Raw genomic sequence first — 22,003 nt, 5'->3', positions numbered from 1 at the left:
GTATAATCCAGTAAAGTGAGTTTTGTACCATAACTTTTATCTCATGTAAAAATTTTCAAATATAAAACAAAAAATTAAACAAAGGAATATATACTCGGTAAAATACATCTAATTATGCATAAAAAAATTTGATATGCTACTCATCCACCATATCCACCTCAACGATGCTCACAAAGGTAGACACGATAGTTGACAACATATCAAAAAAGCTTTTGATTGTCCCTTGACAACATAGCTATCACTATTATTCCTACCAGAGTCATCGTTGCCGCCACTTCATTATCACCACCACTACTTAGTTATATTTTTCCAACATACTGAGTACTTCGCCCAGTTTTTTTCTTATTTATTTTCGATAAATCGTAAAATTATATCATTTTTTAAATTTTTTGTTGAATATTTAGGTGTTAAATAAGAAATTTGATTGATCGACTGAATGATAATTCTAACTCACCAAAACGGAATAATTTATTGACATAAAAAGTAATTTGCAGCAAGACATATGTGATAAGAATTGAGCTTCAAAAATCCAAAACAACGCCTATATATGTGTGTATTGATAATGCTAAATATACAACAAATATATATCGTATATCGATATTTAATTAAAATAATTATATCGTGAGATTTTGCTATTGTATCGTGAGATTTTTATTGAATTTATCATAAGATTTTATAAATGAAATTTTTGTATTGAATATTTATATATATAATTGTGAAATAATTTCCAGCAAATAATATTATCGCAAAAAGGCTTACATGTTGCAATATTTTGAGAAATTTCCCATGCCATATATAACTGTGACATTTCAAGCTCAATTTTCATTGGTTGAAAAACAGAGGGAAAATCATTATATAATACATAATTAAGATTAATTTTGATCCAGACTTTTGTGCCATGTTTTGTTGACATCTTATACCCCTGATGAATAAAATACTAAGGCTCCGTTTGGTAGTATGTATTATTAATCTATATATTATTCATTTTATTCAATTACACGTCTTTCTCATCGTATTATTTATTCATCTAGTAATTACTTATTTTATATCAATCAAATCATTAATTATTTATCTTACATAAATCAAATCATTGAATTTAAATTACTATATTAAAATATTAATTTATCATTTTAATATAAAATTTAATCAATCAAATCAAATAAACTATAATACATCAATAAAATCAAATATTATATTCATTATCATTTTTTATTTATTTTTTATTGTATTATATTACTTATCATGTATTATTTATCTCATCATATCTATCAAACGATACCTTACATTTATACTAATAAACAATACACACATACATAAATACCAACACAGATGCCACAATGAGATCGGAAATGAAAATCAAAATGTGAAAATTGTTGGACAACGGGGATGTCGGGGAATTGGACAAAGATCAAAAAACATTATGGAATACCAAAAAAATTAAAAGAATAATAACAAAAAAATTAAGATAATCTCCAATCATAGGTGCCTCGTTTTGGAAAAAACGTAATTACTAATTACAATAGTCAATCATTTATTAACAGAAGTTAGTGTAAAAAATAATTGTTTGGAAAAAAATATTTCAAATTAAATTCATACAATAAATGTAACGCTAGCATGAAAAGTTCAACATAAAATAAAATAACAATTATTCTTATATCCAATTGTAATGTTTATAGAAGTAATGAACCGACAAATAATTGGAAGGCATAAAATTTTAATAGCAGAAATATCAAAATTAAATCCGCATGTAGATATATCGGCAATCAAAATAGCCCAGTTTGAAACAAGATCACTTCAGAAACCAAAAAGCTCGCTAAATAGTTTTTTTTTGTTAGAACTTAAATTCAGATTATTTATTACTGTGTGGGCATTTTGTGAGGCATTTGTTACAAAATCTCACGATGCAATAGCAAAATCTCACGACAAATGTAGAAATACCATTTTCGAATAATAACCTTTTATAGATAAAATAAACGAAGAAAAATGAGTTATATGCTTTGCATATATTTGAGCATATGAGAAGAACAAGAAGTTTAAAATGAAGTGGTGATCCACAGATCAAAATGGATATGAGCCTTAAGTATCAAGAGAATTGGGCATCATATTGATTTATAATAATATAAAAATTTATTAAAATGTGCAACACAATGATGATTGAAATTTAAAAACCTGCTTGATTTGAAATCTCGTTCTTTTCTTTTCTTCCTTGACTCAGACGCATCATTCAGTCGTGTTTTTCCTTCGGAGGCACTTTTTGCAAATGCTTTTAATAGTAATTCAATTGACAATGTAAACCAAGATAAACATGGTAATTAATTATATTGCGATACGTGAGATTCATAATATCTTGTAAAAATATATCTTGGGATGTATAATTTGAGCACGTGATATCCAAATTCTTAGAACTACTACCTTCAAATAATAACCTATTAATAGAAAAATTGTAGAGCATTACTGCATATCAAAAGCACGACAATAATAAAAATTGACATATTTGAGTGCAAATATTAAATACGTTGAAGCAACAATACATGTAAATATAAATTATAATATGAACCCGGAAGAATAAAAAGTGTAAATGCGTGCTTTCTGTATAATATTGGATGCTGACCTTTTCGATGAGGAAATGGAAGGTGTTCAACTTATGACGAATTTGTGATGAGCAAATTGTAGGATCGTACACGTAATTTACTGTGTTTCATTTGATTGTTGAGTGCAATAATTTATTAATGATCAATCTCCTTGCATAGCAGACTTAAGGTCTTCAATTAATTTTAGTGGTGACCATCTCCACAAAGCCCCAATACGGCCTACTATTCTTGCTAGTATTTGGAAGAGTTTTACGATCCATCATAATGAGTTGCAATAAAAGTTGTGTCTCGATATGTACTTCGCAAGCCAAGAACCAACCACACCATTGTTAGCAAATGCATGCCAAGTATACAAATAGATTGCACATACGACTTTGTATCATTAGTTGCCTGGTGGGTCACCTGGCTTACATACATGAATCTCGATATTTGGGTCCGACTGGCTTGGTCTTAATAATTTATTTCCTCTCCTTGTCCCATTTGTAGTTTCGAATCAAGGTACGTAGTTCACTGCAAATGAAATCAAGTGTTGCATAAATAAATCTTTGTAGATGGAAGTTTGGCACGTTGCACATTAATGGATGTAATGGAATCTGTGCATTATGACGGAGACATTGAGTTTAATGAGGGCTAACCGCTTGACTCTTGGGGGTGTGGCTGTTGATCAATTCATTTGAATCATTTCCCACCGTCTCGTTTCAATTTGTTAGGAATAGTGATCAATTTGAAACACTGCTACTAATTGTTGTTTTATAATATGAGGGTGTAGTCGTAATTTCACAATTACAAAGTTCAAGATTTATTCACACATTTAAAAGGGAAATAGACTAGCAACTAAGATGTGTGTTGTGTGAAACATAATTGTACATTTTTTTTTTAAAATTTCAATTTAATTATCATATTGTACAAAAATAAATATCATATAAGATTTAGTAAGATAATTCTTTATATAAAATATGAAAAATTTAGCATTTCTTCAAAATTAAATATGTTTAAAAGTTAATGTATGAAAGGGGAATTAAGAAAAAAGTTTCACCAAAAAAGTAGTTACTATTCACCCCTTTTGATTTATTAATAGTATAGATATACTAGTTGCACGTGCATAAGAATGATCGTAATGTTTTTAAAAGAAATAATTTTTTTTATGTTGTAAATGAATATATACATATAATTTATTTTATTTCTCATTCAATAACAATATTCTACATAATTTATCTATGGTCACAAATAACCATGATTTTCAATATTTTCATGCTTGATTTTCACCGGATTCATTTCTTTTCATTGCTTTTTTTTTCTGCTTCCTTAGTTCCTTTGATCAAATTCAAAAATGTTTTTATCATATATCATGGTCTCTGATGATGTCGATTACACCCAGATAGACTTGCTTACCCCCTGCTAGGGAACCCGTGCTGGAGCAATGCAACTGGATTAGAAAAAGGATATATTTCCACTGCTTGAAAGAGTCATTTCTTTTTTTTAGAAGGTGAAGCTGAGTCTATTATTGATATTGGATTTCCGTATGTTAATTCAATTCATTAAAAACCGGCTCCAGCTGGACTAGGGTTGCCACTAACAAATCCATCAAGATGGATTTTTACCCAATCATCATGTTGGGGAGTCCAATGGACCAGGACTTTTTCTTTGCTGTGGTTAGATATTTGCTTTTGATTGGCGCTATGGGCTTCGTTCGCCCTTCTCATGATTTCCAAAGTGGGCTTGGACGGCCTGGTCCAATTGAGCTTATTCTACCAGACCGAATCCGAAGAAAAAAATCGACATCATCAGTCTCTTTGTCATATTTTAATTTAATATTGATTATTCACTTTATTTGAGTTTTTTTCATATTTTTTTATATGATCTTTGTTCAAGCATCATGTATTTCTCTTTTTTATTTCCTCCTTATTTTAAAATTCATTTGATCATTCCACAATTTTCGTCACCATTGACAACATATCAGTTTTTTTCTAGAATTATTTTTTTAAATATAGATAAAAAAATCAAAATATTTCAAAATATTTATATTAGATGTATAGAATCATTATTTAAGAATTATGTTGAAATTAAAATATATATCATAATTAAGATCTAAAGATTAAGATACTGATATAGAATTGTAACGAAAATCTTAATAAACAAATAGTGTAAGTCCAAAAGACTATGGTAATTAATTGTGAATAACTGTTGTCTAATTAATTAGAAAATGTTCAATGTTTAATTAATGAGAAAATTTTCATTATAATATGTTGATAATTTTTTTTCAATGTTGTCTAAATATGTTTAATTTAGAAAATGTTCAATGTGATGTGGATGACTCGAAATCAACCTCTGGATTTGTATTCGTGCTCAATGGCGGTGCTGTCTCTTGGAAGAGTTCCAAGCAGGACACCACAGCGGATTCCACCACTGAGGCAGAATACATTGCAGCATCAGCTGCTACTAAAAAGGCGGTTTGGATAAGGAAATTCATCCAAGAGTTGGGTGTAATTCCTGAAGCTGTTGGTCCAGTCCCGGTGTACTGTGACAACACGGGTGCCATTGCTCAGACAAAGAAACCAAGGTCTCATCAGAATTCCAAACACGTACTGAGGAAATACCACATCATCCGGGAGATCGTGGAAAGAGGAGACATCAGTGTCGAGAGAGTGGCCTCTACAGACAATATCGCTGATCCGCTTACTAAGCCCTTGCCAGGACCATTGTTTGACAAACATCGCGAAACAATGGGATTACATAGTATGACTAGTTGGCTTTAGGGCAAGTGGGAGATTGAAAGAGTGGGTGCCCGGTTAGCCAACTTGTGGCTAAGGGCTTTTATGACTCTATGTAAAACAATCTTTTGTTTAATATAATTTACACTTTTATAAGGGCATTGACTTTATCTTTCTTCATAATGTTATATTATGATATACTATTGTTGTTTTGATAAAGACCTTGAATATACTATAGTGTATGTAAGATGTGGTAGCACATGGGGATGGCTATCATGAAACACATCTTATAGTCACTGTATATTCTAAACAGTTCCTAGTCAATTGAGCCGTCCGCAAACAAGGATAAGGATCGCTCGAGATTGAGACTAGCATTTGCGATGCCGAGTATCACGTTTCATTGGTATGGAACATAGAGATGTTCAAAGCATGCAAATGGATATTCATATGATGAATGATCGAACTACCCTATTCGGACTTTCCAAGTGGTTATCACTTATCGAGTGGATAAAGTCCGCGGTTTTGGTTGTACACCATTAGTCCTTATTACTTGAAACATCATTGAGACTCTATATGCTAGTACTGTACTTTGACTCGTTTACCGACTCTATTGGGCTCATCAGGTGTCGGGATTGGGTACAGTTATGACACATATAGGAGTCGATGCTTTGTTGTCAAGGATTCACCACATACTTGCGAGTGTGGATATCCTATGCGATCTGAGGAGATATTAGTATGACGAATCTCTGGCCAGAGTACATGATGTGTTTTAGGTTACTTGGTGTTCCTAGTAACACATGCGATGTCACTAATAGATCTTCAAGATGTTATGCATAGTTATCGAATCTCGAACGACTCTCGATATACCAATGGTTGTTGATTCGATCGGGATATATGGATGAAGGGACCGTACTGTACGCTAACCAAAATCTACTGGTTCTTGTAGGCACTATCAGTAATACCTAGGGAATCATGGGGCGATGTTGCTAGGCGCTCTTACCATGATTCGATGGGTAAGTCGGAAATTGTTGTTCCGAGTCACAAGGAGTTGTGAGCCCACGGCTAGCTGTATTCCTGAACCATTGAGGGTTACACAAGTAATGGATTACTAAAACCCCGTAGAGATAGTTAAATTTAAAGAGTTAAATTTAATGAAAGAGAAGTTGGACTTCTTAACTAAAGGGAGTGAGATTTCCTAAAATGACATAGGGATGAGAATTTTTGGAAATCACTGAATTCAGATTCAGAAAAATTATCTTGACTCTAAAAGATGCAGAAACGGTTTCTGTGCACATTGGTGAAATCAGTTTATCAATCGGAGTCACGATGAATTTTATATTAATTTCTATAACAATAGGCTTGGCTTGTTGGGCTTAAGTTATGGATTATGGGCTTTAAGGAATTAGAGTCCTGATACAATTATAACTAGAAATTATCTATAAATAGAGGTGTTGGGTTCGAAAATTACACACATTGAATACTGTAATTTTCGAAATTCACTCTATACTACTCAAGAGGATTTTTCAAAAATTCCTCTGTCCCTTTTGGAGAAAATTCGACTTGTGATTTTTGTGAAAAATTACAATTCGAATTAACAGATCATATCTGTTTATTCTCTACGTAAAACTTCTGATTGATTTCTAGTGCAGTCAATCAGAGGGTTTCTGTTTTTCATTCGTGGACCTAATTCCGGAGTTAGATCGTGACTGTCATCGGTTCTCGGGATTTACAAGAAGAGCAGATTAAATTCTGTTGGAGTCCACGATCAAACCTTTGCTTGACGAGGTAAAAATTTAATTGTGATTTTATTTTTACTTGAACAAATTTAATCGTAAAAGTTTTGATACCCATATATGGAATCGTTTCATATAATAAAAATAAAATTTTTAAACTTCCGCTGCACCGGATATCAATTCTTAATTGATCTGAACACAGTTTTTCAACAGAAGTGTTCTTTGAAAAGCAGAATTTGGTGACATTCTTGAAACAGCAGAATTTATATTCTACTGTCACCACTGCTGGACCTTTTTCCAAGAAAGGTGTTTTAGAATTTTACTGCAACCTGAACATCAAGACTGGAGATGAAGAATCATTCAAGTTTGGAAGAGTATACATCAGGGGAAAGGTGTATGATTTTACTCATGTTTTGATCAATGAGCACTACAATACTGCTGATTTTGAAGATGATGCAGTTACTGAAGACATTGATCAAGTCACAAAGGTGATCACTGGTGGCATGGTTCACAAATTTCCACTGCACCCAGACAGGTTGTCAGCTGCAAAGCTTACCTCTTTCTTTTCTTTGCTTCACAAGATTGCAATCAGGAATTGGATGCCATCGACCAATACAACCGTGGTAACTAAGCCACAAGCACTTGCATTGTTTGCTATTGGAACTCAAGCACCTTTGGACTTTAGAAATTTGGTGTTTGAAAATATTATGACCTTTAGAGAAGGTGGTTGGAAAGCAACAAAGTTTCTGTTTCCTTCTTTGATCTATGGTATGCTGGAATCTCAAGGTTTCAAACCAGAGGATGATGAAGAATTGATCGGAGGAGAAGAGCTTATCAAGATTGCACCTGGATTGTTGAAGGAAAATAGGAAGCTTGATCTACCATGGACTGGTGTTGTACCCAGTGTTGCCAACACTGAGTCAGTTCCACCTATGACCGTTCATAACACTGCTCAGATTATGTTGAATGCTACTGCTATTCGCTCTCAAATGGCTCATGCTGAACAGAAAATTGCTCAATCCAAAGCTGATCTCGAGTATTATGAAGCCTTAATGGCTGAGTACAGGCTTAAACTTGGACTACCAGGGCCCTCTGGACAAAAAGGGGGAGTAGGATCAAGTGCTGATCAAGCTGAAGAGAAAGCTGTTTAGATATTTGGTTTTAAGATTTTTCTTATCCTTATCTATTAGTTTGTTATTTTGCTTTAAGTTCGAAAATATTTATTAATCTCTGATATGCTAATGCACTATCTGATACTCTGATCTTGTGTGTTGAGAGTCGGTGTTGAAAATACAACCACACAACACTGTTTCTAAGATGCTTAAATTCAGGGGGAGCATTAGTTGCATAAAGATAGGGGGAGCTATTTGCACTTGTTTGTGTGTTTTGTCCAGAAAGGCAAAAAGGAGGAGTTTGAAAGATCATGTTGTGCACATGTCTTTTAAACTATTTTCTTATTACATTCGATTTCTATCTTAGGAGTTTTGCCTTTTTTAGACAAGTGTTAAAGTTGGTAATATTGATTAAATCTAATACGAAATATTCAATATCTAATGATATTTTGTTTCCCTGATATGTAGGTTCTTATTTATGGAAACAATTTGAAGTTCTATTTAAAGGAGTGCATAGGATCGATCAAAGAAGACAAAATATAGAGAGCAAAATACATAGAGAAAGTACTGCAGAAATTCTAAAGTAAAACTATAGGGTTCCAAACGGCAAAATAGGCTCAATGATCTCTTTCTTCGCTAGACCGGTCCGGCGCTCCGCGTGGTTATATTCGTACATGTTCCGACTTTGAAGATCAATCGTTGAAAAATTTTTGAAGTGTTCATCGCTACTACACTGTGTTGCCGAGTAGTGTTAGAAACACTGAAGAACACACGAGTGAAGTGTTGTTTAGAAAGTGTTTCTTTGATTTTCGTTTTTCGGCTTAGTACTTCCTATTGATGTTTTATTCTAGTTCTTACAAGTTTTTAGGAAGTCTTTTATTTTCTCAATTTGTTGAGAAAAATAGTTTTTCATAAAACAATCACTAATTGGTTTTTGTAAACTGATTTTATTTTTCTAGTGATTATTTCGCCATGAGGCATCGCGCAAGTATTTGATACTTGTGCATAATTATCTGTGTTATTGTTTACTTTTGCTATTAGTTAAATAATATGCTGCACAGTGTTATCGTAAAGTGTTGACAACACTAACAGATAACACTCACTCAAAAAGTTTTCTGGTATTTATGTGATTTTAGACTGTCCAAACCTAACAAGGTCATATAAAATGACTAAGTTGCCTAATTATTTTGGTTTTGTTGCGAATTATGTTTGGATATAATTTTAATTTTATCTCAGACTTCATCAATTAATTGAAAGTCAGTTAATTAAAGTAATAATATAATAATAATAATTAGATAAAGGAGACAGATCTAATGCATGCACTCGATAAACTGAAATTAAAGGAAAAACAACTTAGCTAAGGAAGAGTAAACGTGAGTAGAGACTTGACCATCATTTTTCTACACATTTATGTCTTCTTTATGCAGGAGATTAATTGATCCTTGTATTGCAATTATCAATTCAATTCAAGACCGATGCCAAAAAATATGGACCAACATATATATATATATATAGATATAGATATATAAGCAGAGCAATTCAAATAGCATTAAAAGAAGTTCTTCTCCTTCAAGCTTTCCACAGTTTCCTTGATGCTGTCTTTAAGAGGAATTAAATCAATGCCTAAGCCTTTTACTCTCTCTTTCGAGACCTCGTACTTGGGCGCAAATGGCTTGTCATCGGCACACCTGCATAAAAGAGCGGCGGATCTCCGAAAATGAAAAAAAAAAAAAAAAAAAATGCAAAAATCGATATGGGATCCTATCCATATACACGATCGAGTACTCACTTTTCAGGAAGGTGAAAGGTTGGGTAGAGTTGACGCAATATTTCCACAATCTCTGAGTGGTGCACCACACTCTCCACCATGCAATATCTTCCGCTGGCCAAAGGGTTTTCGAATGCCAGGATGTGTGCATTTGCAACATCTTTCACATTTACCCATCCGAAGGTGGCATTTTCGTATGTCTCTGCACCTGCAAATTCCGAAAGGTCGTGTTCAGTGAATTAATAAGGATTTGGATTTGGTTTTCATATGTCCATGTTTCGATCGCACTGCCTAAGGTATATATATGGGTGGCTTCATTCGAAAAAAGACCAACCATTTACAAAGTTCAAGATGGCAGAAGAACTTGTGTTAAGTGTTGGCTGCAATAGTGGACCAATTACCATAGTTGGGTTTATGGTAACCATGTCAATTCCCTTTTCTTTCACAAACTTCCAGGCAGCATCCTCAGCCAATGTCTTGGAAAGAATGTACCATTGCTACAGAAAGAAAGAAAGTCACACGCTAGCTCAGACATAAACATGAATGCTTATAAGATTAATCATATTTGGTTTCAAAGTTTTCGATTAAGACAGGGGACATTACATAAATTAAACCAAGCTTCGCACAAAGAACAGAGAAATTAATTGAAACATATTCACCTGCTTTTGCCTGCAGAATTCTGGTTCCGACCACCATGTCTCGTCAATCACCACTTGCGATCGAGGTTTACCATTGTAAGCAACGGCTGCCATAGAAGATGTTAAAACAACCCTTTTAACCGAGGGTGTTTTCGCACATGAGCCAAGAACATTGAGTGTCCCCTTCAATGCCGGATCAATCAATTGTGCCTGATTGAAGTGATCAAAAGCTCAATTCATTTGCAAATCATGTGTTTCGAAACGAAATTCATGAAGGGACAGTACTAAGTACTAACCTGTGGATCTGTGACATCATGGTAGAAAGGAGATGCGGTATGAAAAACACCTTCACATCCATCAACTACAGCATCAAAAGACCCTTCTTCAAGTAGATTTGCTTTTACCAATTTCAGTCTCTCCTTGGCCCCATCAAGTGCTAACAAATGCTGCGTTTTGACGGTATCATCTGCAGATTATTACACACCGTCAGCATATCATCAAGATTCTTACACAACAACGGAAGAATACAGTACAGCTTAACTTTTTTCAGAAACTTACAACTCAAAAAAATTAGAAATGTAACACTAAAACCAAGTAAGAATCAAAGCCCATATCAGGAAACGATGCGACACACACAAAATCGCCCAAAAAAAAAACAAGGGGAAAAATCGAAAGTTACAGAACTGGGATCCCTAACAGATGCTTTGACAGTGTAACCACGCTGAAGCAAGAATTTGACAAGCCACGAAGCTATGTATCCAGATGCTCCTGTTACACACACACTCTTCATCTCTAAATCTTCTTAATGGATTCCTGCAGATTTGTTCTTGTTTCAGTATATTTATAAGGTTTGTTTACGTTACAGTCATTTGTATCCAATTTTCTTTCCTACAACTTTACTCCAAATTCATTGATACTAAAACAGGACCAATCATTTCATGCATGTTACCGTATTCAATTTTGCCTGCTACAAATTCCTTTCTTGACTATTCTGAAGGGCCTACTGCATTATTGACACTAGTACTATACTACGTTGGAGCAATTAGAAATGGGGTCATTTTAAAGTCATGGGACTTGGAATTTTGTTTTGGTGTTTAGTCAAGTTTATTTAAAGACTGGATTCGATAGTTAAATATAATATTATTTGGTATTTAAAAAGTTGTGTTTTGCTTTTTTTTTTTTTTTTTATTACTATTAAAAGTGACGTGCGTTGCACGTGGAAATGCTTTCTATTATCGATAAATGCTGTTAAATAAATGAGTTGAGATGAGAAGAGATAAATATGCAGTTAGTTAATAATGTTCAGGATATTTAATTAATATTAAATTCAATGTAATATGATATTTACAACATATATTATAAAATGAGTGCGAAGAATCTTTGTTGAAAATTTTTCATGATATTTAGTAAATATTAAATTCAATGTAACAAACAACCAACGAATTTGAAATATCATAACAAGTGAAACGAATATACATATCATGTCGATCGAGTTTTCAAAAGCATATGTAGTTTATTTTGAAAAAATTAACTCACACAAGAACAAATATAAGCGTAAAAACTTATATCACGAAACAGAAATACGACAGCCCACTTACTGTGTTCGATTCCAAGAGAATTGTGTAAGAACTGATGTTGGTGGAAATACTGAAACATGGGCAGAAAGCTCCTTCAGAATTTGGACATAAAGCTTGCTTCGAAAATGGGGCGGGAACCTTGCTCAAAATTTATATAACTGTGTTCGAAATGATGTTGAACTCTCGAGATTCCTGGAAAGCCTTGATGCTTCGAAATTCTGCTGTCAAACTGCTTCTATTGTGCTTCAAAAGAGCAGGGAACCAGTGGTTTGCAGTTGGATCCAAGTTTCTGCTGCCGAAGGTGGTAACTGGAACAACAACTTGATGCTTGAAAGTGGCAGAAGGATGGAACTCGAACTTGGGCAGAGTTTCACTCAACTTTGGTGCTCGAAAATGGCAGATGGTTGTGTGGGATTGTGGTGCTCGAATTTACAAATGATAAGACGCTTCAACAGCCAACACAAAGGTATACATGTCATATTTCAGACCAATTGTACCAGTTCGGATGTTATTTAGGTCAAACTGGCACCTCAATAGTGAACTTGACGAACTTATAGCAGCAAACAAGTTTGACAGATCAATTCTGGTTGAATGGTCATATATCTCAGCTGTAACGCCCCGTTTTTATCTTAATTGACGTTATTAGAGATAATCAGTGATTTCAGAATTCGAGAGACGACTTTTTACTAAGCAGGGACTATTTGAAATTTTTAAAAATTTCAGGGTCTAAAACGCAAAAAGTGATTTTGTTATAAGTTAGAAACTTTGAAAAAGTCTCCCTTCACTTTTCCTTTCCCCTCCAAGTCGCCTATCACCATTGAAGGCATGAGAAAAGCTTCTCAAGCTTTGAGATTTCGCTTTCAGCTCAATCCGTCCGTTGAAATTTAATTCTGAAGACGGTTTAGCGATCACAGCAACGAGAGCTTCGTTCTATCGTAAGTTTCTCTCCGATAAGATATGTTTTATTTTTTGGATGTTGTTGGAATTTGATTCTTTTCGGGTATGATATTCTCGAGATAATTCTTATCGTTTATTCTTAGACGGAATTGAAATAGAGCGTCGTTCGGAATTGTTATGATTTTTGGAAGCATATTTCGAAATTGTGGGTTTTGAGATGTGTATAATTTGAGTTTGAATGTTTGAATGATGATTGATATGAGTTGTTTGGATTGATATTATGATGTATGCGTTTCCGGTTTATCAGAATATAGCCGTTATGCCGTCAGTTTGAGTTTCGGGATATCGTTTCTATTGATTTGATTATACCGAGTTTGATGAGGTTTTGATGTCGATATTGATCTTGTGACTTCTTCCGTTAGATTGGTTCGAAGTCCTTGGAGTTGCGAGATTACAGCGTATATCAGTTTGGAAAATTTGAGCCGGTATAGTATCGACTTTCTTACTTATCGATCGTAGAACTTGAATAGATATTGAATTGAGAATTGTGTTTGACAGATTGAAGACTGTGAAACGACAAGAAGGTATAAGACGACTTTGGAATGGAATAGGACGATTAACTCAAATCCGGATTGATTCGAGTGTCCTAGAAGAAATCACATACTTGCATATTTATATGCTTATTTGAACTTATGATTGAATTGATATTTGAATGCATGAGATTTCATATGCATTTATATTGAGCCGATTGATTATTCATTTTGAATTAGACGATCTGGAGATTATAGTTGAGTGGCCTGGGTAGGCGATTTACTACAAGTGTCGATTAACTCACTATAATGCCCTAGAGTCTAGAGAATTAAAATATACCTCGTCCACCTCGAAAGGGGATTTTGGTGTGATTGTTGGATATTTTAACCTCGGGATCCCAAACCAAAGAAAGAAAGAAAGAAGAACTCCTTTTGATTATCTGAGTCTGATAATCCAGAAGTTTTAAAGTCATGCATATCATTTTATTCCGCAGTGAAATGAATTACTTGAAGATTATGTGGAATTTGATTATACATCATGCTTTGTTTTATTATGTGATATTGCATGCTAGTCTCTTTTACTGAGAATTGTATTCTTATCGGATTATCCGGCTGTTGTCTTTATTTGTATGTGTACTTGGCAATAAGTGGGGCAGGACCGAGCCAGAGAACTCATGGATAGGTGATCGAGAGGATAGAAGTGAGACCTTGGTTTTAGGAGTTGAAACTATATTTCAACTTTGTGATGTATTTTGGTCTGTAAACTAATAATCGAATGCATGTTCTATTAGTTAGAGGATTGTATAACTTTAGAACTATATTGTAATGTAATATGCATGTTGGATGCGTTGATGCCTGCTCTGTTCTGATGTTTTTCTGGGCAGAGGGTGCGCTCGATCGCACGAGTACGTAGGATCAAGCGCGGCCCTCATTTTTGTTGAGGCAGAGAATTGTCTTTTTTTTTGTGCGCTCGTTCCTACGAGTTCATAGGATCGAGCGCATGGCTTGAATTCTCCGGCAGAGCTTGAGGTATAATTGGTGCACTCGATCGAACGAGTTCATGCGATCGAGCGCAGCCCTGTTTTAAAAAATATATATTTCCTTTACTTTTAATCTTGTATGTTTTATTATTGTTTATCTCAATATTAGATGATTAGAATCGAGGTCTCACATTAGCTCTGTCATCCAAATAGAACGATTAATTATGAGTTACAAAGCTAAGAACATGATCTACAAATCTTCTTCACAAGTCAAAGTCTGAATCAAAGCCTAAGATGCTTGTAAATTGAGTGGAAGTTGCTGGTTTTGCATGGGTTAATGACAGAACTTAAGACTATACATAGTCTGGAATTACGTGCATAAATTTATAATATAAACTCTGAATTTCACGATTCTTGATGTGTTGGAAAGCCAAGACAAATGACTATAACTTCCATGTTCATCACTTTGCCCATAAATCAACAAATCATGTTCCAACTGGTCACTCATATTCCAATCCGACTGCTCCAGTCTTGTTCCAGGCCGACTGCTCTAGGAGCAGTCCAGGACTAAACCAGTCTAGCTCGGGAAAAATGGCCAACAAGTTGTATTTGACCGTTTTAAATGTCGGAAACTTGCCAAAAGCTTACCAAACGGCCATATTCTTGTATCTAATGTATATATCACTCTTAGAGCCTATATATTCAACATTTTAAAGATCAAATACAAGCTTTGGAAGATGATTCAAAGTATGGACAAGCTATATGAAGAAAATCAGATGTAATGAGAGCAAGCCCAATGTGTGAGGATACATTTGAGAGATAAATATATTGTATAAGGATTAAATCCTCACACACAATCACTCACACATATACAAGAGATATGTGTTTCAAAGATTAGTTGAGTGAGTCTTCACACAAAGACATTAAAGATTGTGTTTGTAATCTTGGCATAAGAGACGTTAAACATTATGTAGATTGTGAGGTTGAATCCTACAATCGAGTGTGCTAGGAGTTCCAACTTAGGCAGTGGGGTAAATCCTAAATGTGGAGTGGGTTGTATACAAAGGTTGTATAAACCAAAGTCTTCTAGTGGATTCTTCCAAGGGAAAGAAGGGGTCGTAGGAGTTTTTATCTCCGAACATCCATAAACAAATTCGTGTCTATTTATTTATCGCATTTTCTTACTATTGCTATTGTGTTTAAGATGCATCTTTGAAGCATTTTATTTTTTCGTCAAATACCAAAATTTTGATATAAAGTGTTTGATAAAATGCTTCAACTAAACGTTTTTACACATTCAACTTGCATATTTTTTAAAATGATTTACAAAATATTTAATCGATTTTTACGAAAGATTATTTGAGTGTCTTTCGCTTGGTTTTAAAATCAAACTTAATTTAATTTATCGATGTTCGATATTTTAAGAATCAAGTTATTGTAGCTCAAATATTATCTCCCAAATTGATCCTAACAGTTTATTCGCCCCTCTATAAATACATCTCCGATCATAACCGATGAGTGGGTCAAAATATGAATAAAACTAGTATCATTGACCTTATTTAATTGCATTTTGATTATATGTATGTGTCATTGTATATGTATATATGTTATCACTTTGACTAGCTTGTTTGCGTATTCGGATGAATATTTCCATTATTATATAACATATAACTTTTTTGAGAATATAACTTATTTATGTATCTTGACGTAATAATATCTTAAAATTGATTTTTTTCGTCAAAAACTTACAATGTCAACAGTTGAGTTCACTGATCAAACATAAAATCATGATTCCCCTTGGGGTGATCAAATGGTTAGAATCCTTACGTGCCATGCTTCAAACCATTTCGAAATAAAACCTCTCATCTCCAAATATTAATAAAACTATATCATCAGTCGATCATGTGTACATACGTTGTTAATTAAGGGAAAGATTCAATATTTAACTAATTTTTTGTTTTTTTTAACTCCAAAAATATTTCTCATGCATTTGATTATAATGTATAATTTTGTTCTTCATTTGACTCTTTCAAAAAATAAAAATGATTGTGTTTTATTTATTAAATTATTTTTTGTTTATATTGTTACATCATATTAATTATAAATTAAAGTGTCAAATTTTCATATTTCATAATTACATCTCATGTCTTATTTAATTATATAAATTCCATAACTAAACTTACGTAACAAAATACGTGCAATTCATGAATTATATTACACACAACATGGGGTGGGTTTTAGTGGTGAAAAAAATCAAAATAAAAAACAACTAAAATCTACCACCGGGTTTTAGTGGTCGGGCATGAAGTGGGAAGGAATTGTTGGACCGCTGAAAATTTATATATATATATATATATATATAGGGAAAATTGTTTTTTTAGTCATGTATGTTTGTCACTTTGCGATTTCAGTCCTTTATATTTTCAAATTTCAGTTTTAGTCCGCTATCTTTATTTTTTTTTTGTAATTTTAGTCTTTTTTTTTCCGACGTGGCGCTGACGTGACACCAATTCAGTGCTGATGTGGAGCTGACGTGTACAATGTCACGTAAGCATTTTCGAATAAAAAGGACCGAAATTACCAAAAATCAGAACCTGCAGGACTAAAACTGAAATGTGAAAACATATAGGACCAAAATCGCAAATTAACAAACATACAGGACTAAATTTGTAATTTTCCATATATATATATATATATATATATATATATATATAAAACTTATTTCTTTCTCATGGATTTTGGGGGAAATTTTCTAATTCATAGGTTTTTTAAACAAATTATAATTATATGTAAAGTTAATGTGAAATGGGTCTGGGAAGCCCAATACTCTAACAAAACTTGTTAATAAAGCTCACTCAATAGAATATGGTCCACTTTCGTGCAGGATCAGAAAACTATACATTTATGTCTGGAAATCAGACGTGATCTTTCTTGACCAAAAAAAGTTGGATCTTTGGCCTAGTGAAATTTTGGATATAAAAGAATTAACTGATGAAATAAGTTGTATACATTAAAAAAAAATAAAAAATTTAGGATTGTTTTTTATTCCCTTTAATATATATATTTTTTGGGGTAAACAATACTTCATTATTTTATTTATTTATTTAAAAAAAAACACAAGGATTCTCCTATATTGATGCGTGGTTGAATTCTACACACTATTATTCCAACATTATTCACTGACATCAATAAATTTAAAAAAAAAAAAGTGATCTTTTTGGTACAACGATTAATGACTTTTCAAGCCACCAAGGAAAATTATGTTGGTGGAGAAGATTCTTTCTTTCCATTTAATTTCTGATTCGTATTATATATTTGAACATTATCATCTCATGGAAAATTATTGTATACGACAATAAAATAATACAAAAAATTATTGTATATGACAATCAAATAATTCAAACTTTGTTTAAAAAAAATTCCAAAACCAAAATCAAACCACAATCATTTGTAAACGAATATGAAAATTTCAATTTCAGTTCTAAGTTTTTTTGGTTAATTTTTTTATCTGGAGCAACTAAATTTACCGAATATCGCTTTACTGACATGGAATCTCATATATAAATTAATATTACCATTAATTAATGATCGGGTAACATATTAGTTTTTTTTAAAAAAAAAAATTAAAATACTGCTTTACGTATCATGCTTTTTAAATAAAGAAACTAGTTCGAAGAGCGTCTAAATCATTTTGTTTGTGTTTGAATGGAAAAATTTCAAATTCATAGATTTCAAATATATTCAAATTTTTGTTTTTTACAGAAGTAATATCATAAACTTCAAATCCACAATTTTTTATGTTTATATATTATTTCAGATTAATTAGTACGGATATCAAGTCCACTCAATAATACTTTCATTTGAAATTCATTTTAATTTTTATAACTTAAGTGTAAATAAATCAGTGTTCTAAAAAGCTTGATTAAGTCTCGCTTGATTTTGATTAAGCTTGAAGCTTCACGAAAACGCTTCGCTTCGGCCAAAAGCGGTAAAAAAATGGTCAAGTTGATCATGTCAAATGTCATTAAATACGCTTAAATGTGATTTTTATAAAAACCAAAATTGATTAATAAGACAAAAATAGATCATAAATTAGCGATTTTATTAGTGAGTGATTGTTAGCAATGTTAGAAATGTACAATATTGTATGGTTAAGTATAGCGATGATGTGAATGCAGTACATATTGAGGGATTTTACAGCTAATACTTTAAATTAGACCAATTAATTTAGTTTATGTTCGATGACAGGTGATATGAAATGATTGATGAAATAAATTGAATTATAATCTCACAAAGAATTAATGTATTACACTTGAACTTAATTATTATATTTATTCATTATTTACTCTGTTAATTTGTTTGAGATGACTATAATAATAGTTTAAATTAAAAATGTTTTTTACTTAAGCGTACCCTAAAAATCGTAGTAATCACGCTTAAGTTTAAAAATCTTGAATTTTGACTCTCACGTTTCAACATGCTTCACGCTTTTTAAAACCTTGAAATAAATAGTGAACTAAAATTTAATATATTATTTCATTATTAATTAACCATAAAATACCATCAAAATCAATGGATTTGAAATCAGCACAACCGATAAAAGACTAATAAATCACTACCCAGATAGCTAGTGTTTTTGAGGAAAAACGTGGTCAACTTTATATTTCTTTGGAGCCATAAAAGGAAAGTGGAATAATATTCATATGTGGTCCAAAAACAATCACTAGTCACTATACAAAAGCAACATATAAACACAAAATTTTAATATATTAATTCGTTTGGTCTTACCATATATCTTTATCATGTGTGTGTGATCGCTTCTCTTGCATTTAATGTATACATGATACTCTGGTTAACATTTGTGAAATATAAACACCGAATGCCGCCAACATGTAAAACGAGGTGAACCCAAACACAAAAAAACGCTGGTAAGCATTTATTGGGATGGTAAATCGTACCGGGTCGTTTCAAAATTTATATATATTCCTATGGAAAAATATGGTATATAAAAAAATTTACCGATATAATATTAAATTTTTTGGTATATCGAAATTTTCTATACGTATAACTATCATATCAATTGCATCAAAATTTTGTTGTATATTGAAATATCGTTATGATATTGGTATATATCGTTTCATACCTAAAAGTATATATATTTTAATTTATAACTTTAGTATTTAAAAATATTATATATTTTTAGTTTATAAAATGTTTTGATATTTCGATATATACCTAAAAGTGTTGAATTATATATCGCTATCATATCGAAATCTTGAGTGTTCCAAAAAATTTGATAAATTCGATACATATATATATATCATAACTCAATATACCAAATATCTCGGTTTTTTCCCCACTCATAGGCATTTGGAGGAATCGGTTCAGTCCCTTTTCAATTTATTTGGTGCTGCCACCCAAAAAAGTAGTTTTTTCCGTAATGGTCATGAACCACGTAATGTGGGAGTAACGAGTACCGGGGGTCAAAATTCAGATTTGGATTTTTTTTTATAAAAAAAAAAATGTTTACGTGGCCAGCACATAGAAGTAGGTGCTCAAATGTTACCCACAGAGTGGCGGGCGGGCGGATATTATATATAAATAATTATAAGATCAATTATATTGTTGGGTCAAGCTCGAAATCAAACAAAATTACATATTCTAACATGGCATCTATATATTCATCTCTCAAGATTCTGACCTCCAAAAACCAAACCTGCGAACAATTTCTGCCACTGCCACTCATCAACAACAGTACCTGCAGGAGAAATAATGCTTGTAGCTTCTTGTTTTCTGAAAAGAAAGGTTTGATCATATCCAGACAAGCGATTTCAACTAAATTTTCAGCTGGTACTAGTCTTCCAAGTTTATCTGCAGAAACCAGAGAAGAGGATAATGATCATGATCAAGAAACTAATACCAATGAAGAAGATCCCAGAGAACTTCATGAAATATGGCAGGAAATCCAGGGCTGCAACGACTGGGAGAATCTGCTGGACCCCATGAATACTCACCTCCGTCGGGAGGTTATCCGCTACGGGGAAATGGCACAGCTCTGCTACGATTCCTTCGATTTCGACCAGCACTCCAAGTACTGCGGCACATGCAAGTACCAGGGCGCCGATTTCTTCCAAAGACTCGGCATGGGAGATCGTGGCTACGCGGTTACCCGGTTTCTCTACGCCACATCCAACATCAACCTCCCCAATTTCTTCCAGAAATCCAAAGGTGTGAGCAGTATCTGGAGCAAACACGCCAACTGGATGGGGTACGTGGCCGTCTCCGCCGACGAGGAGGAGATCCGGCGGCTGGGACGCCGGGACATAGTCGTCGCGTGGCGGGGGACCGTGACTTATCTGGAGTGGATCCATGATCTCAAAGACATACTTCACCCGGCCTTCTTCCGAGACGACCCGTCCGTAAAAATCGAATCCGGCTTCTTTGAACTCTACACCAGCAAAGAAAATTCATGCAAGTACTCCACTTATTCAGCCCGCGAACAACTTTTAGCCGAGTTACGGCGAATTATTCACCGTTACAGGGGCGAGAATTTGAGCATTACCGTAACCGGACACAGCCTTGGAGCTGCACTTGCACTGCTGAGTGCTTACGACATAGCCGAAATGAAACTAAACGTTAATGTAGAAGAACGCCGCAAAATACCCATCACCGTTTTCTCATTCGCAGGACCCAGAGTGGGAAACCTGAAGTTCAAAGAAAGGTGCGACGAATTAGGGATCAAAGTTCTGAGAGTAATAAACATCCACGATAAAGTTCCGACGGTTCCCGGAATAATCACAAACGAAAAATTCCAGTACCAGAAGTACCTGGAAGAAGCCATATCTTTCCCATGGAGTTACGCCCATGTTGGGGTGGAGTTAGCCCTGGATCACACCCACTCGCCGTTCCTCAAAATGAACGTTGACATTAGAGGTGCGCATAATCTTGAAGTCCATTTGCATCTGCTGGACGGATTCCATGGAAAGGAGATCAGGGATTTCAGCTCGGCGATGAAGAGGGATATCGCGCTTGTGAACAAGAGTTGCGATGCTTTGAAGGGTGAGTATGGGGTGCCGCCATTCTGGTGGCAAGACGAGCATAAAGGGTTGACGAGGAGCAGCGATGGGCGGTGGGTGATGCCGGAACGGCCGTGGATAGAGGCGCATCCGCCGGACACGGCCCACCACTTCGAGCAAGTGATCAAGTTCGCGAGAGATATTTGATTTGATGTTTGGTGATAATGGTCGCTCCATAATTGGGATTGTTCGATACTACCCATGCATACGCATGAATAGACCACTCACATGCTGTCACCTACCCCTAAATATTTACTTTCATGGCACAATAACTTTCATGGTGTTTGACCGATTAAGTATCACGGTTGTTTATAGTAAGGTTTTAGTTAGACGATATCAAACATCATGTATCTCTACTACTCAAATTGAGTCTATTTTGTATATATTTAT

General features: G+C 33.8%; 2 protein-coding genes across 2 annotated transcripts; one reads left to right on the top strand and one right to left on the bottom strand.

Annotated features, from left to right (window-relative positions):
• Positions 1–9,487: 9,487 nt before the first annotated feature.
• Positions 9,488–11,521, bottom strand: LOC140879449 (phenylacetaldehyde reductase-like). Its single transcript, XM_073283142.1, has 7 exons — positions 11,503–11,521; positions 11,238–11,366; positions 10,850–11,019; positions 10,575–10,763; positions 10,250–10,412; positions 9,937–10,123; positions 9,488–9,835 (listed from the first exon to the last, which is right to left on the bottom strand). Exons 2-7 carry the CDS (start codon positions 11,341–11,343, stop codon positions 9,697–9,699), a joined length of 954 nt encoding a protein of 317 aa, XP_073139243.1. The 5' UTR covers positions 11,344–11,366; positions 11,503–11,521; the 3' UTR covers positions 9,488–9,696.
• Positions 11,522–20,183: 8,662 nt separating this feature from the next.
• Positions 20,184–22,003, top strand: LOC140881028 (phospholipase A1-Igamma3, chloroplastic). Its single transcript, XM_073285980.1, has one exon. It carries the CDS (start codon positions 20,204–20,206, stop codon positions 21,758–21,760), a length of 1,557 nt encoding a protein of 518 aa, XP_073142081.1. The 5' UTR covers positions 20,184–20,203; the 3' UTR covers positions 21,761–22,003.

The sequence above is a fragment of the Henckelia pumila genome, chromosome 2, assembly GCF_033568475.1.
Source record: "Henckelia pumila isolate YLH828 chromosome 2, ASM3356847v2, whole genome shotgun sequence".
NCBI classification, from domain to species: domain Eukaryota; kingdom Viridiplantae; phylum Streptophyta; class Magnoliopsida; order Lamiales; family Gesneriaceae; genus Henckelia; species Henckelia pumila.
Note: the sequence above shows the minus strand (reverse complement) of the source record. Positions and strands in the feature narration are given on the sequence as shown.